The sequence below is a fragment of the Protopterus annectens genome, chromosome 5.part0 (assembly GCF_019279795.1).
Source record: "Protopterus annectens isolate FY-2018-M chromosome 5.part0, PAN1.0, whole genome shotgun sequence".
NCBI lineage: Eukaryota > Metazoa > Chordata > Ceratodontiformes > Protopteridae > Protopterus > Protopterus annectens.
The window spans coordinates 726,032,559-726,050,204 of NC_056735.1; the positions used below are offsets into that span (position 1 = coordinate 726,032,559).

At 39.3% G+C, this 17,646-nt stretch overlaps 1 protein-coding gene across 2 annotated transcripts in view; it reads left to right on the forward strand.

Annotated features, from left to right (window-relative positions):
* Nucleotides 1-17,646, forward strand: part of SHROOM2 (shroom family member 2) — a 2,012,858-nt gene that overhangs the window by 1,713,377 nt on the left and 281,835 nt on the right. For both annotated transcript variants that reach the window (XM_044072571.1, XM_044072572.1), the window contains one exon: nt 11,512-12,060. In XM_044072571.1, coding sequence (XP_043928506.1) covers nt 11,512-12,060 — 549 coding nt within the window. The remainder of the gene's footprint in view (nt 1-11,511; nt 12,061-17,646) is intronic.

Sequence of the window (17,646 nt, forward strand, 5' to 3'; positions counted from 1 at the left end):
CAGTTAATTAAATATTAAATTAATATTAATATTAAAGTTAATTAAATATTGGGGAAGAAAGTATTTGTGATTTTAGGTCATTTCCATGGGATAATTTACATTTGAATTCTTATAGTGCAAGTTTCGTAGCTAGTAAACCTACTTCCCAGTTTGGAAGGTTTTTAGGAAAGAAAAAAAAGATCTCAAGTTAAGGACTGTTTTTAGAAAGTCTATGGAACCTGTGAAATGTTTTCTTTGTAATGCTGGGAGCTTGTGAAATAAATTTAATGAGTTAACAAGTATAACTGCTAAAGATCAGTGTAAAATAATAGCAATTATAGAGTATTGGAACTGCTTTAGTTTTCATCTGAAAGATTTTGTCAAGTATGAACGGTTATGTCAAAAACTCTGGAGGGGATGGGATAGCTGTTTGGGTACATAAATCAATAACATCATGTTTTATATGCATGCCTAAGTATGAAACATTAATAGTAAAAATTATTGATGGAGTTGCAAAAAATGAATTTATTGTTTTGCATCCATCCATCCGTCCGCAACACCTTTTTCCCATTTTTGCACATGGGGTCGGGGTGTCACTTCAAAAGTGACAATCATCTATAGCCATGATTTACACCGTTAGGTGGCTAGTGCTGCAAAGGCAGTTCTTTCACACCTAAAAAAACTTCTCCAAAGCCAACTTCATGCTTCTTAAGTCAGAAGTGACAAACGTCATGGCACCCGTGCAGACGGGAACTGAAAGTTCAACTGCTGAATCCTACACTAAGGCACTGTACGAGCACATCCACTTGTGTATGAATCGTGTCATCCCAAATAGAGCCAAGACACTCTCCTGCAAAAAAAAAGGAAGTCAATCTGGTGGTCCCCTCCCATAAACAATCTATACAACAGAAGGAAGAAACTGTTGCAGAAATGAGGAAAATCCCAGGATTCAAAAAAATCCCTTACCAGCCTCAGTAAGAAACTGAGATCACTCATAAAATCCTCTAAAGCTAGTTACGAAAATAAAATTGGCAAAGATTCCAAAGATAACCACAAGGCATTCTATAGTTATGTCAAGAATCTAAATGGCAATGCTCAGATCTGCTCTGAGCTACAACAGAATGGCATTAAATATACTGATCCCAAGTATATTGCCAGTATCCTGGCAGATCAATTTAGTGCCAACTTCACCCCCCCACCCCCTAAAGGGCCCATCTCAATACCAAAAGATTGCCAAATTCCGGTAATCACAGCCACGCAGGAAGAAACGCACTCTCCAAAGCTAACAATACAGCATCCATGGGACCAGTTAACATCCCGGGCTGTGTACTACATGAACTACAAAATGAAATGGCACCTCACCTAAGTGTCATGTTTAATCATATCGTCACCTCAGGCTTTGTGCCCAGTGAGTGGCGCACAGCTACAGTTATCCCACTCCACAAGGGGGGATCCACCTTGGATCCTGGGAACTACCGTCCCATCAGTCTGACGAGCCTGATCTGCAAGGGCATGGAACGCATTATCATGGAACTTATAAAGAAGGACATTGGGAACCTTCAAACACTGGATCCCACCCAGTTTGGGTTCATGAAGGGCCGATCTTGTCTCCTGAACCTGATTGACTTCGAATCAGTCTCCAGAGCTGTGGATGAGGGTAAGGCGGTCCACACAGCCTATCTGGACCTCACCAAGGCCTTCAACACCATCCCCCACTCTGGAATCACAGATAAACTTACTAAGCTGGGCATCCATCCCTATGTCACTCAATGGGTTGCCAACTGGCTTACTGACAGAACCCAGACTGTAAAAGTAGCCGACTCCAAATCCAGTTCCAGACAAGTGGAGTACCTCAGGGTTCAGTCCTGGAACCACTCTTGTTTGGCATCTACTTCTCTGAAGTAAAGGCCAATGCTAAGGGACTCTGGCTAACAAAGTTCGCAGATGACTGCAAACTGGGAGCCAATATTGAATCCCCAAATGATGTGGATATTCTACAAAAGGGCCTTACAGAAACAGATGCTTGGTGCCAAACCCATGGGCTCAAGCTTAATGCCAAGAAATGTATAGTTATCCCCTTTGGGAAAAAACATGTACCCATGAATTACCACATAGGTGGCAATACACTAAGCACTGAAAGTGTGATGAGAGACTTAGGGACACAGGTAAACAGTGGTCTCACCTTCAATAACCACATCACCACAACAGTCAGGAAATCCTTCTATATGGCACACCTCATCACTAAGTGCTTTTCATCCAGAAAAAAGGAGGACATTGTCCCACTGTACTCATCCCACCCATAATAGAGTACAACTCCCCATTTGGTATGTACCTCACAAGACATTTGCAACAGCTGGAAAAGCCACAGAAATACCTCATTAAAAGAATCACAGGCCTAAAGCAGATGCCTTATGCTGACTATCTAAAAAAAACTCCAGCTATACTCTGTGGCATATTGTCTACTTAGAGGCGATCTCTGCTTAACATACAAGGCCATGTCAAACCCTGAGCTGTTGGACATGCTCCACTTAAAGAAATCCCAATCCCTCAGAGCCACACGCTCAGGGATCTAAACCTTGTCATCACAATGAACAAAACATGCTGGAGGGATAGGTTCCTGACCCAGAAACTCCCCGTACTCTGGAATAGACTGCCCATACATGTCAAGCAGAGCGCCTCCTTGGCTCTCTTCAAAACAAAAGGAACCTTGACGATTAGATGGGAGATAGAAAATTCACCCCAGGGATCACGCCTGTCGCCCTGCTAGACAGGGGTCCAGGGAAGTAAATATTGTGGGAAGAAATATCCGGGGAATTATTTTGCTAGGCTTGTATAAGCCCTAGGGCAGATAGCCTAGTACCAACCTATGAACCTATACAGTCACACCTGTGGCCAATTTAGAGTGTCCAATCCACCTATCTGTCTTTGGAATGTGGGAGGAAACTGGAGCACCCAGAGGAAGCCCATGCTGTTTTTGTTTTATTTAATCTTTTGTGTTTCATGTCCATGTGAACCTGATGCCTAGAACTATCTTCCTATAGGAATATCATTAAGGACAATGTTTAAGGTTATTTTGTCTCATAGTATATACCACCTTCTCCATTTCCTTGTGTTTTCTGTGTGTCTTTCCCTGTCAGTTTCTTTCGCTTCATTAGGTTGCTATTCCAGTGAAAAAAGATTTATTTTCAGTTTACTTTTGAATTAAAGGTACCTGTTGTCTGAAGTATTCCTTTATTTGAGGTTTCTGTGAAAATGAGAGAAATAAGTTTAGAACTCTTAGCAAGTAATGTTTCTCACTGTTTAACTTAACTTGTTGAAATCTGTCATATTGTTACATTTCTCCATCTCAACAGCAACTTGTTTAGAATTTTCTTTTTCTGGGGCTTTCTGTTTTAGCTTGACAGAAGCTTAAACATTTAGCTCAAGGGGTGCATTTTTCATATTTTCTTACTTAATTTCTTCAGAAAGTACTGTTTCAGTGAGTGCTCCCTTCTCTTTGGTTCTGCTAAGCAATTCATCTCTCTGCTTTGTAGTACTTTTAGGCTGCATTGACGCCTCTTCCTCCTGCTTTGTAACTCTTTCAAGATGTAGTGTTATAGCATGTATTTTCCTTTCTTCTACTGGTTCTTTTACAGTTTATTTTCTGACGTATCTTTCTTCCTTGTGTATGTTCTTCCTTTCTTTGTACGACTTTCTAACTTTTTAACAGTATGCATTGATCATTGTTAGATTTGTATCCTCAAATGAATATGTCAAGTGGTTGCCCCTCCCCCTCAGTTATGCAAACACCCCTCTTAGGCATATTCACCTGCTGGCTTCCCTCTGCACACTGATATGTTGGTCTTTCAAAAGAATTACCTCTTCCTATTGCCTCCACAACTGTTTAAAGTGAGGGGAACAACTTTCTGTATTATCATATTGCTTTAATTTATTTATTTGTCTTTTGTTTACTGGGATAGTCTGACTGGGTCACATAACCCATTTTCAGTGGAGACCTGGGAGAAAAGCTCCAGATTTCAACAGAAAGTACAGTATAACTACATAGACATTTTACAGTTTTACAAAAATACTATTACTGGAAGTAAGCATTTTTGTGTCTTTCCACGTGATTCGCATTTTACGTACAAAATGAGTCCGTTTTAACAGGAGTAGTAATGTTATTTACATGATAATAGTGTGAGTTATTTAGATGTGCTAATCAAAGTAATGTAGAGATTGTAACTAGGTTTAGTATTGAAACCTTGAAACTGCATCCGTCAACTGGCCTTAACGTCGAACCAATATCTTGAAAATTGCAACAACGAGCAAGCAGGAATCTTGAAACTGAATACATCGACTCCCATAGTTTGATGTATTCAACATAGCAGGAGGTGAAATCAGTCACCCAAGCTATGCACCAAAGTGTACCATAACACTCTAGAGTCAACAGTACTTCACTTTTACTATTTTGCAGGGGGGGCAAGCCCCCATGCACCCCCACACCCCATGCAAATTATATATACCAACTCTGAGATCGCACTACAGTGAGGAAGTGGGTCAATTCCCCTGTTCCTCACTGAACCGCGATCTGTACTTAAAATTCCGAACTCAAATACTCAAACTACACTACCCATGCCATGTAGTGTAGTCAATGTATTTAGGTTCGCATAACTGCTGGTCGACATGTCACTCTTGATCGACTGTAGTTCACAAATCTAATTGCAAAACTGCCTCTTGGAAAACTGCAAGTCAACATGTCACTCTTGATTGACTGCAGTTTCACAAATCTAATTGTAAACCTTATAACTAGGTAGTTAATCAGACTTTTCAAAAAGCCAGTTGAGGGGTGTAGATAAATTGGTGTTAGTAAGAGAGTGTATTAGCTGGGAGGTTGGCATGTGTATAGCCATGAGCTGTTTAAATGTTCTTTTAAGGAGGCTTTGAACAGGGGGAGGCTGGGAGCTGACCTGAAGTTTGGTAGGAGACAGTTCCATAGTTTGGAGACTGAGTATGAATATAGAGCTTGACCTGTTTTTTGAAAGGTTTAGAGGTTTCAAGGAGGTATTTGACTTCAGATCTAAGTGATCTGCTAACTTTGTAGAGTTTGATAAGATTCTGTAGAGCAGGGCAGGTAGAGGGTTTGTGGATTAGATTGTGGGTAGTGGTAGTTGGGTGTATGTAAGTTGGTTTGGTAGTTCAAGCCATTGGAGTTTTTGTAGTGGTTTATATTAGTGTGTTTGGTAATTAAGAGTTAGTTGCAAATTTGGCTGTTTTATTGTAGCATTATTCTATTTTTGCTTGATGGGAGTTTTGTAGCTTAGTAAGTATGCAGGAGCCATAAAGTAAAGAGAGGAGTAAGTAGGTGTTAGCCAGAGTAGATTTGGTTGATATGGTTAGGTATTGCTTGTTTCTATAAAGGAGTCCTAGCTTTTTGTGTGTTTTCTTTGTTTTCCTGGATGTGAAGGTCAAAAGTGAGTTTGTTGTTGATAATTACTCCTAGTGGTTTTGTTTTTTGGAGACTTTCAATAATAGTTTTGTCTGCTGAGAGGATGTTGAATTGGTTATGGGAGGCTGCGTTTTTATTGGCGTAGATCAGTATGAATTTAGTTTTTGGGGGGATTTAGAAAGAAGTGTGCATTTCTTGAGCCAAGATTCTATTGCTGTGAAGGATTTCTGAGTTTTGTATAGTAGTTCTGGGAGACTTTGTGTGGTTCAGATTAGGGTTGAGTTGTCAGCATATTGTATAGGTGATCCCAGGGATGAGGTGGCATGTTGGTTGTTGGTAAATATGTTAAATAGTAGAGGTCATAAAACTCCTTATGTAACTGTTCCACTTCATACTCCGCGATCACCTAGTTTACCTAATTGTCACGTACACTGACTGTAGCTTATTCTAACATTGTAAAATCTCAAACGGCGAGATTGAACAACTTCACATTAAGAAGTTATGTACTCACCATAACATTCCATGTGAGTTCATCTCGCTTTCATTCTTCCGTCCCTCCGTCCCTCCCCCTCCTGGCTGATGGCTACCCTAGATGTTGGTCTCATCCTGGTTGCTCAATGTCTTCTCCCTTTCCATAGGGGGATAGCTATTTTATATGGTTATAGTACACGCAGCAAACAATATCTGAGGTAATTCACTGTGCAACATGGGATAGGGGCTTGGCCTCGAGCTACTGGAAGACCTCAAGCTTTGCATATGGCCATACCAGAGCCGATGGATCAGCTCCGAACCCATCAGTCAAGAATGAAGGTGAGATGAACAATTCACAGGAACGTTATGGTGAGTACAGAAATTCTTATTTTGTAACATTATAGTAGGTGCACACTGGAGAAGATGTCAGCATTTGTTTAACATTGCTGAAAACGTGGGCTTGAAAATTCCCCCATGGCAAAGATACAGCTTTCTTCAGTAAATGTGTCAGTGGATGTAGCACTATAGACAGATCTTGTATGAATTTGCCCAAGAGGTTTATCATGCCTAGGGCCTAATGTAGTTCAGCTACACACACTGGAGTTTGCATTTCGTCTCTTGCTGGAACCTTGCATGCATCTGGTGTGATTCCACTAGTGCTTATGCTATGACTGAAATATTAAATCACAGACTTTCCAAAACTGCATGTCTCTGTTAATAGCTTCAAATCTGAGTTTTAAATAGTTTGAAGCACTGCCTCCAGTGTTACTTCATGTGCCTCTATCAGGATCAAATACAAGTACAATGTAGCAACACCTTCAGCTCTTTCAACAGAAAAATCATCTTACTTTGAAATTATACTGCTGCTGATGTTATGCCAGATGTCTGTGCTTTGAACCAAAATATTCCATTTGAAGTAATACAGATGGTTAACGACTTGCTTCTTTCTCTAAGGGATATCAGCCAAAACCTTACTGAAGTGTGTCCATTGTGGTGAACATATTGGCATCAACCAGCTTGGGATCAATAACCTTTAGGTTAAATAGAATATATGCTTCTCTCTGTGTCATAACTGCACCATTTCATATGTATCAACGTCAACAAATTCTTACACTGCCATTCTTTTTGATGACTGGTACCTTTGGTGTGTGCACTTCAGTCATTTACACTTTCAATCACACCATGTCCTTGCATTTATTTTATTTCTGCCTGTTCTTTGGAGAGTATTGGAAACAGTACTTCCTGGTGTGGTCAAGGCGTATGGGTCAGTATCTGTCTTTTAACTTTATTTTTACTGTCTCACAATTAAGCAGACCAACTTCGTCAAAACATCCACACCATTTTTTCTTATTCTGGCAATCAGCCCTAGATTATTTATGTATGGATCTTCAAGCACAGACACAGAATTTATATTTATGCCTATTCCATTCATGTACTCCTATGAATCTGCTAATGCCCTTGAGTTGGCCTGCAGTGCTATGTGTTTCTGTTTCTGCTTCATGCAGCTGTGGACAATTCAGATTGATTCTTTAAGTAGCATGTGACACCTGTGTTTAACTTCATTCCTACTATCTTTTAAAGCGTGACAGGGTTCCACGAAGAGGGAGTTGACTTCCCATTTGAACTCTGTGGCTGGTATAAGTCACTGAATCCAGAAAAATGCTTTCTTGAGCTGTCAGTGGCTGCTGCTTTTACTAGTTTAGTTTTACACACGACAGCTTAATGTCCCATGCCATTGCATTTCTTACACTTCTGCCACATGTAACATACTGCAGACCCAATATGGAAATATTTATTTATTTTATTTTACATTTACATTTACATTACATGTTGACTGGGAGAGTCCGACTGGATACATGTCCATTTTCAGCGGAGGCCCTGGGGGAAAAGCTCCACAGATTAAGAACAACCAACTGTGAGATTTCTACATAGCAAGCAAGTATTCATAGGAAAACATGATTTAACAAGATTCCATAGTTTTAAAGTTACAAAGTACAATCAATATTCAGTGGTAGTCGCAAGTTTTAACAAAATTCCACAGTTTAAGTTAGAGTAAAGTAGTACTTAGAATGTATTGGTTTCCAGTAATAACATTGATTGAGACAAATTTAAGTAAAAGGGGTTATGAGTGGATGTTAGGATTAGTTTTGTGAGATGTGGTTGGGTTTAAAGTTGGAATGTGTATAATTGCTGACTGTTGGTGTGGTTGTTCGCAGGTGAGGCACTATAAGGAGGAGTCACGATTCTTCTTGAAGGGACAGAAGTGAAAAGGAGCACGAGAGTTCTGTCTTTTTCAGTACATCATTTCAATACATCTCTTGCATTTACTGGGACTGGCATGCACAGGCTTACTTTGGCCATTATCATGCTTTCTGTGTCATTTTTTTGTTTATTTATATTTTACCTCACATGCATCATTTGATGTACTCATAATAGCATTTTATCTCTTTACTAGATCAGCATGTCTGTCAGTCCGAATTCCCTTTTTCATTTTTAAATTCATTTCTAGCTGTAACTTTTTTGAGATTTAAGTTTTAGCCAATCCTAGTCACAGTTCTGTCACTAATTTGTTCATCTTTTGTGTGGTCAAACCCACAATTTTCAGGCAGTTCATACAAGCTCCTATCAAAAGCTTCAGTAGACTGTCCTTTAACTTGAACATAACTGGAAAGACATCTCTTTCATGAATAGTATTTCTTTTTTTTGAAAAAAAAAAAATGTTCATTGACTGTATTTATTACAGACTTTCCTAACACTCTGGCCATCAAGAAATGAAAATTAACTGTAAATGGCTTTCCATTTCTTTATCCGTAGTATAACATAAAGTAATTGCCTGGATTTCACTTTCTTTATCCAGCTTGGATGCAGTTTGGAAACATGTAAGTAAATGGCTTTATGATGTTGAACGGTTCTGGTGAATTGACCCTTGGGTGTTTTGGGCAAATGTTTAGTTATTTCAGGCTGTACTCTGAACCTTTTGGTACCTACCAGTTATCTGGTCTAAATGGCGTTCTTCTTTCTTTGTAAATTAAGTAGATCTGGGTTCTGACTCAGTGTTACGATGCACACCTGTGGTTGTCGTCTCCTGCTGTACTACTACTAATGGCAATATACACTAGCATCCAGAGTTAAACTGCAACTTTGATAACACCCAAAAAGCACATCAAAAGGCAATCAACAGATTCTCCTCCTCAAATTGTACAACTGGCACAGCAAAGTCAAGGCATTACTGGTATTTATGATTTTTAAACAAATTAAGCTATACTACACATCTGCAGGTATGTATATACACAGCTAAAGCTGTGCACACTTTTATCTGTGCAGATTGTGAGGCAGACAGCTCAGTCTGAATGTAAACATTTAGTTGCAGATCAACTGTTTAATACCCCATCAGTCAATATTCATAGAACTACAGTTTGGAGTTGAGGGTGGGAGACTAAACGCTGCCCTTTCAAGCCTAAAATTCAGGCATATCTAAAATGTTGTGTAAAAGGTGACTACTAATAGAAATCAAAGGAAGTAAAAGTATTAAAAAAGACTGATGAGGTTGCTAGTGACGGTCAAAAATGAGAACTTGCAGTACTGTCAGTTTAAGTCTTTAGAAAGACCATCACAGTAAATGTTCTGACAACCATGTACTCTTACATTCCCTTAATATTGCATCAGAGCTGCATAATCCTTGCCTGAGAAAATAAATAATGTCATCATCGTAGCCCGTCAGGCTATTTTAGGGTTACAATAGCCAGGAAACTCAAAAATAGTTGGGACATTCCAAACATTTATTGTGGAAAGCAGTAAAAATTTATGCCTGATTAAGTAAGATCTTTACTTTTTTCCTACAAGGTTACAACACGCAGGTTAAGTAAAATGGTCCTTATTTCTACCAAGTTATGTTTCTTTCTGGGCTTCAGCAATATTTGAGGAGTGAAATTCTCTGCTGTACATCACACCAGTACTGCTTGTGCCTAAACATTCAATGAAAATGACAGTCTAGTTACACCATGGGTGAAGAGGGCAACTGTTTCAATACTAAGGTATGCATCCTGCATGTAAGAGACCTGTATACAGGCAGTATAAGCCCCTATTCTGAGATGGACCTAGAGAGTAATAATTCAGAAATTAAAATATAGGATTGTAGTGTGTGAAGTGTGTGATGAGATGATTTTGTGTAATGACAAGAGAAGGATGAATTGGGTTAGACATGGAAAGGCGTGAACTGAAGTTTCTGCTTGAGTCATAAGGCTTTTCTGGAGGACTGTGTGGTACTGGCCTTTGTTGAGGATGATGAAAATAATGGCTAGAGCTGAGACTATTGTAGATGACTTCACCAGCATTTTGTCACACAATTGCAAAAGAGACTACAGAGTCTAGGAAGGGCATACATGTAGCTTTCATTGTAAAGAAATAAAGTTGTTTTTCATGTTTATTAAATGTATTACCCTAGCTAGGGGCTTCCTTCTGTCCGTCCTTTGAGATCATACTTTGTACAGGGGTCGTCAGAGAAATGCACATATAGGCAATTGGCCTCCAGAAAGAAATTATGCAAAACATCTTTCTTCTGGGACAGGGGACCCATGATCAGAACAGGTATTTCAGAGTCTGAGAACCCGAACTTTGAAGACAACTGAAATTGCCAAGGCCAAAAAGAATCGGTCTCAATGTAGTACATATTATCTTGCCAGTTAATCAAGCCTTTTCCCCTGAACATTTTGCTGACATTTTTAAATGTATATAACAGTCCTAGGAAGGGGAATAGTTTACCAGACAAGTAATTTGTTTATATGCAGAAGGACTTTGAATCAAAATAATTTAGGATGACATCCGAAAAACTACAGCAAAAATTGCAGAAACTATATTTTACATAGCAGCTGTTGTTTCAGAGTGTTTTAAATATATACAAGACAATAAGAGCATTGGTAAATCCAATAAACAAACCACAAAATACACGAACTGGCTGAAATTAAATCATTTTTACTTCCAATAAAGAAACAGAGAATCCAGAATTTAAAGCGCTTTTGTTTGGCGGTTGCCAAACTTTTCAAACCTTTGAAAAAGTTTGGCAACCGCCAAACGAAAGTGCTTACCTTACTTGATTACTTATTTTGTTCGTGTGTTATTTTAAATTCCGGATTCTCTGTTTCTTTATTGGAAGTAAAAAGGATTGTTTTAAATATATCCCCAGTATAAAATGTGCATATACTCTCAAACCGAATGTTTTATGTAATGTGAAAAACTACAATGTAAATGCATATATTTTTTGCACATTTTTAAAGATGTGAGTTTTGTATGTAAAGACTTGAATGTTATGTTTTGTTTATGTTTGTAGCTTGTATACTCTTACTGTATATCACTGTTGCTGTTTGCAATGTAAAGGTATATTGTTATTGCTCATCTCAGCCTTTCTCCCGCAGACCTCCACTGAAAAGGGGTTCTCATGCCCAGTCGAACAATCCCAGTTAAATGCAAAATAAAATAAGTAAATATACAGGGTTACTGACTTTAAACTGTTGCATTTACCATCTATCTCTGATATAATCAGAAGTAAAATATCCACAGCAATTTATGTGAATTTGTACTTCTTTACAACATTAGTACCTTCATATTTTTCACTGAAGATGTGTTTCTGTTTGTTACAGAATTGAAAAAGTAATGGAAAATAACACCACTGTGAAGATGGTTCCCATCAAGATTGTACACTCTGAAAGTCATGCAGAAAAAGAGAGAAGGCAGAATTTTTTGAACAATATTGAATTGCCCAGTTTGCCTCCCAGCCTGGAAAAGGATCAGATCAAAACACTCAGTACATCAGAGCAGTCCTATTCTCTTTTCTGTGCGTATACTAGGCAAGGACAGGAGTCTGCAGTTGGACAGAAAGGTATCCCAGGCAAGAAGGCAAATGAAACATTAGAAAAGGAGCTGAAAGACACAGAGTCTGCAGGTGCCATATCCAGCTCTGTGAAGAGTAAGGAAAAAAACATTGAAGATTTAAAATCTGAAGAACTGGCTAGAGAAATTGCAGGTAAAGATAAGTCACTGGCTGACATTTTAGACCCCAGTATAAAAATGAAGACCACAATGGACCTAATGGTGGGGATTTTTCCAAAAGATGAACAGCTCTTAGAAGAAGCTCAACAACGACGAAAGCTGCTCCCAAAGCTTCCCTCTCCGATGGTTGCAGAGGAAAAGTAAGAATTTGATAATAACTTTGGTTTGTTGCAGTTTTGTCACAAAAAAAAAAGTTTAATCATTTAGTCCCAGGTGTTATAGTGCATTGTTGAAGAAATGAGAATTTACCGAGTTGGCACTCATCACAACCACACAGTCAGTACCACTATGTGCATATGAGGAGGATGTCTTACTTTGTGGTAGAGATCTTCATCATTCACACTGCCTCAATGGCATGTGTGTTGTATGCCAACACAAACAACTACACTGGCAGCTTTTCAAAACTCAGAATTCCTTCCTCTGACTCTGTGATATAGGATTGGCTAAGCCTCTCGAATGTGGGGAAGACTAACCCATATCACAGAAAGTCAGTTATTCAGTCTTTTGTGCTAGCTGCAGGGCTCTCTCAGTTGAATCTGCTCAGCGGCCTGCATTGATGGATTACCTCTTCAAAACTCTGGGAACTTACCTTCCTCTTTATTTTTATATACTTTAATTTTCTTTCTGTTTTATTTAAAAATAATAATAAAATATGGGTGTTAACTTTTATTTTTATGTACTTGCTGTTTACTGCTGCTAATTCCTCTGGAAATTATTAGTGCTGTGTTGTTACTATGCTGGGAAACTGAATTTCTATTGTGTCAGTTGAACAGTAGGTACCGACTCTTGGCAGGTGCCAAGCGGCCTATTCCTGTCGTTTGTCTACTTCATTTTGAAGTTCTGACAGGAAAACATTGCATTTTTCACTTTTGTCTTCATTTTTAAGATATTTACTTCAAGTTTAACTATGCTGTTGCCATTTTATTCTTAAATCTCAGTTTTACTATGTTACTTTGTTTGTATTTTCTGAGGAGATTGTTTTTTTAATTTCTGACAAGAATCTCTAAGTAAATGCTTACTTTTACTGTTTTAAAAGGTTTCTATTTGAGTTACGGGTGTATATTTGATTTTACAACACTGTATGTACAAGTGAATTTTACTTGGTACTGTGACTGCGTGTGCTGTTTACTATGCTGTGCAGATTGTAGAACAAGGCTTAGCAGAATTTAAGTTCTTTTGGTATATCTTTTAATGCAGCTTAACCCTATTTGCTGTGTGGGAGCATAGTTTGTATTTTCTATTATTGCTGCCCTTAATAGTATCTATTGTTCTGACTGGTGCTTTTTCCCCTGACTTGATGGAACCTGATACGGCTGCTCCCCATCAAATCTGGTTACACCTAAAAAGAAAAAATCTCAGCAAAAAACATGCCTAAGTCTACAGTTTGTGACCCTGTTGTTGCTTGAAGCTGGCCTGCAGACCATTTATCTTTTTCCTCATCACCATCTGGTGTGAGCCCACAACCCTCTATGGTATGAGGGTCAGACACATCCTACAGGGCTGTTTTAGTATCTGATTGAGGTACGGCATAATCAAACCCTATAGGTGCAGGAGATGGCCAGGGTAAGAGACTTCTTGCCAGACATAATACTCTGTCTCTCTATATATTTTGTTCTCTAGTGTAGTTCATAGTAAGAAGCAACAGAAACTTTACCACACAACAGACAGTCAGGTTATTAGACTGAATAGGGCTGATGATGTTTCCTTAGCTAAGAGAGTTTTACATTTAGCCAGTCTTGGAGGCTAAGCTGCTCTTCAAAATGAGTGTGGAAGTACCTTCAATAGTGACCAGTCTAATGCTGTAGATGTTGATGGGGACCTTAGTCCAGACAGTAGTGAACACTGAGTCCGTCCAGTCAGATTCTTCAGTGCAAAAACAAAAGCAAGTGTTCACCTTTCCACAGATGGTAGCTAGGTTTAGAAATGTATTTGACTGAAAGTACTCTGGAGCTAAGCCAGATATTGGCACTTTATGATCTTATAGAGGATGAGATTCCAAATGTTTTGGCTGTTCTTCCTCTGTTACTGGCCTTGGAAGATGTCTATAAAACTGCATGTAAAACCTGTTTAGCTAGTGAACCAGTTTCTAAAAAGGCTATGATGAAATACAAGGTGTACTCTTGTCTCACAGCTCTCTCTGCTCTTTCGTCAGCTGACCCAGCTGCAATTTCTCCACTTGCCAAATCTAACAAGAGAGCCTTGTTTTTTTCTAACCGTACACTGCTAGATAAAATTGGCAAGTGGTTAGAATTTCAGTGGGAAAAAGTTGACTAAGTCTAGTAACTTGGTCTTTCGAATTCTAAATGATCACTGCTTCTTGTCGGAATTTATTTTGCAGTGTACTTACAGTTTAGATGATTTTGCTGTATCTTTGCCTGATGAAGTGTTATATGAATGAATTTGTTTCCAATGTGACTCTGGTTTTGAAACATGCTTTGAAGAGTTTGTGGAAGGTGCAGACACTGCTTCTAGAAATGCAGCTGCATCTGTTGTATTGAGAGAATTTTCTTGTTGCATAATCAGATTTTTTTCTGAGGATTTAAAAAATGAGATTTTGTTTGATCCTGCTGATACCCAGATTATCAAACAATGGGGTACAAGAGGTAACGTGATGCATGAGATATCTAGAATGTCTTATATTCCCAGGTTCTTTCCTTCTAGGGTGTACTACTTCAAATGGCAGTACAAGCAAAAATCCCAGCCTAACAAGAGTCAGGGTACCAAGACAAAATGGCTGGAGGATAGTGGTTCCTTTCCCAAAAGAGATCTTTCCCCTGCTAAAGAATGACTGTGTTAAGATTCAGGGCATTCCATCCTTTCCTCCTGTCCCTCTTTCCCTTTCACCTTGGCTTTAACTCAACCCATCTGACTGGCACAAATAGACTCAGGCAAGTGGGGGCTGTGAATAATTCAGTGAGGATACTCTTGGCAGTGAACAGAAAGTCCTCCTCACTTCAGGAAAATCCCCTGGTACCCTCCAGGTCAAGACATGTCTGTTCTCTCTGGTACTCCTTCACAGGTTGCAACCTGCACAACAAAAAGGAAAGTGATATTACACCAGAATATGTTGTTACCCAGAAAGGAGCAGTTGTGGACACTAGTGTTAGATCTGGTATACCTAAATAGCTTTCTAAAAGATCCAAATTCAAAATACTCACCCTGCAGATGGTTCTACCCCTTCTTCCCGACCACTGTTTCATGGTGACTTTACATCTGAAGGATGCTTATCGTCCCATGCCAATTGTTCCCAATGTCAAGTGGTACTTTCAAATAGCCTGTTTCATACCCTCACAAAGAATTGCCTTCTTGGACTATTTGACTGACACACAAAAAAATATGGCCTTTCTACTAGAAGCCATAGTCTTGACTGTTCAGAACATTTTCAGGGATTTCTCACTTCAAGAACCAGCCTACTCAAGAGAGTGTCTAAAAACTCTAGGCATCAATGATCCTCATGAGACACAGGCCAGACTCCGCATGAGAAAGATTCATTGGTAATTCTACTTCCCTTGGAGTTCCAGATACCTGTGCTAGATTTTGTAAAATGAGATTTATAGTGGTGGAGGGATCATATCTCTCATTTCACAGCTACCCTTCTCCCTCCAGACCCCAGTTCAGTCAGCCCAGATGGACTTATTACATTTTTTCTTGGAAAACAGTGTACAGGGGCTTTCAAGTGCTAGGAAAATGAGGTCCTTCATACACTACAAAGCACATAAACATTAAAGAAATGTTAACAGGGATTCAAGCTCTAAGTTCTCAGTCTCTTTTGTTTGTCACAGACAACACTACAGTAATGTGGTACCTAAACAAACAATGGAGTACAAGGTCATATCCTCTTTGCCGGCTGGCACTGATGGCCTGGAAGCTACTCTTCAGCGTTCTCTGATACTTCAAACCTCTTACCTCCTGTCAGAGGAAAACATAGTGGCAGACAGACTAAGCAGATCTTGGATGGATCCTCACAATGGATGCTCAGCACAGGGGTCTGCCTGGATTTGGTCTAGAAGTGGGGAACATTTCCAACAGATCTCTTCACCTCCTTTCAAAACAGAGAGCTGGAAAAATTCTGTCTGAGACATCCTTGTAGCCATAGTTGAAGGACAGAAGCATTACCATTCCTTTGAATGGGAATGTTACTTTATGCATTTCCTTTCCTTCCACCATTACCCAAGGTACTTCTGAATATTCAGAAGTAATTATCAGTAGTCATTCTGGTGATCCTCTCTTGATTCAGGCAGATTTGGTTGTCCATTTTAATGGAATTAGCCAAGGACAATTAACACAACTTACTTTCACTCTGGATCTGCTTACATATTGTCAGGGGCAACTGGTGCAACCCACTTAGAGCAGTTGCTAATAATGGCCTGGGTGATTCTGTCTGTATACCTTTAAGGCATTTGTTCCTTGAGGATGTGCAGCAGGTATTGAAGTAGGCAAGAAAACCTCCAACTAGAAAATCTTATATTTATCAGTGGAAGAGGTTTTCAAAATGGTGCCTAACCAGTTTCAGTGGGCTTGGTGTGGTGTGTTTAGAAATATTTGTGAGCTACTCAACAATGGCTTATTTTAAGCATCTGTCAAAGTGCATCTTGTGACCATCTTAGCTTGTCTGCCCATGGATTCCCAGGTTTTGTCTGTTTTTGTAGTCAGTTTATGAAGAGAGTGTTGCAATTCATATCCCCTAGAAAGCAAATTCCTATTCTTGAAAATTTGACTTTTTGAATGTACTTTTCAGGCTCATTGGACATTCATAACTTGGAAAATTGTTATGCTTTTTGCTCTGACATCTGTAAGGCGAGTCTGAGCTGCAAGCTCTTATGATGGGCCAACCTTATTTGATTTTCTACAAGGACAGGGCTGTTGTACACACTAATCCTTTGTTCGTGCCAGAAGTTGTTTTTGAATTTTCTCTGACTCAAGCCACTAGTCTCCCAGTTTTCTTTCCAGAACCTAAAAACAAGGGAGGGAAGATCTGACATACCTTGGATGTGCATGCAGCTCAGGTGCTACCTTGACAGAACTACGTCCTTCAAGAATACTGAACAGCTGTTTATTTCCTATTTTGGAGCAAAGAAGGGTCAACCTGTCTTTAAACAAATGATTGCTATTTGGTTGTTCTCTGCTGCTGTTTATTTATTTTTTTGTTACACCCATCATTGTGAGTTTATTCCTGGCAAGGTTAAATCACATTCTACCAGAACATTGTCCTTTTTGATGGCATAAAGGAAAGGATTAGCTCTAGAAGCACTTGGGCATCTGCTTATGCCTTTACAAAACACTACAAACTGGATTCTTTCTCAAGTTCCAGAACAGGCATTGTGAGGACCATTCTCTAGGGGCGCCTGGATCCTTATCCTTCCTGTTCCCAGGTAGGGTAAGCTTTGGTAATCTACCCTTGTGCCACTAAGGCAGTGTGAGTGATGAACAAAGTACAGTTGCACAAGTCCTACTTACCTGTAACAGTAGTGTTCGAATTTCGCTTTGTCTCAGTGACAGCATCCACCCACCATTCCCCTTAGTATTGGTATTTTATGGCTACAGATTGGTGGGTTTCAGACTGTTCTTGCTTCTGGTTCTTCTTGGTTCATCCTACTTGGCACTAAAAGCCTGAATAACAGACTTTCTCTGACAGGTGTTAAGCTTCACCTAATAGGAAGGTCTTAGCCAATCCCTTATCACAGAGAGTCAGTGGAGAGGATTCTGAGCTCTGGAAAAGCTGTTAG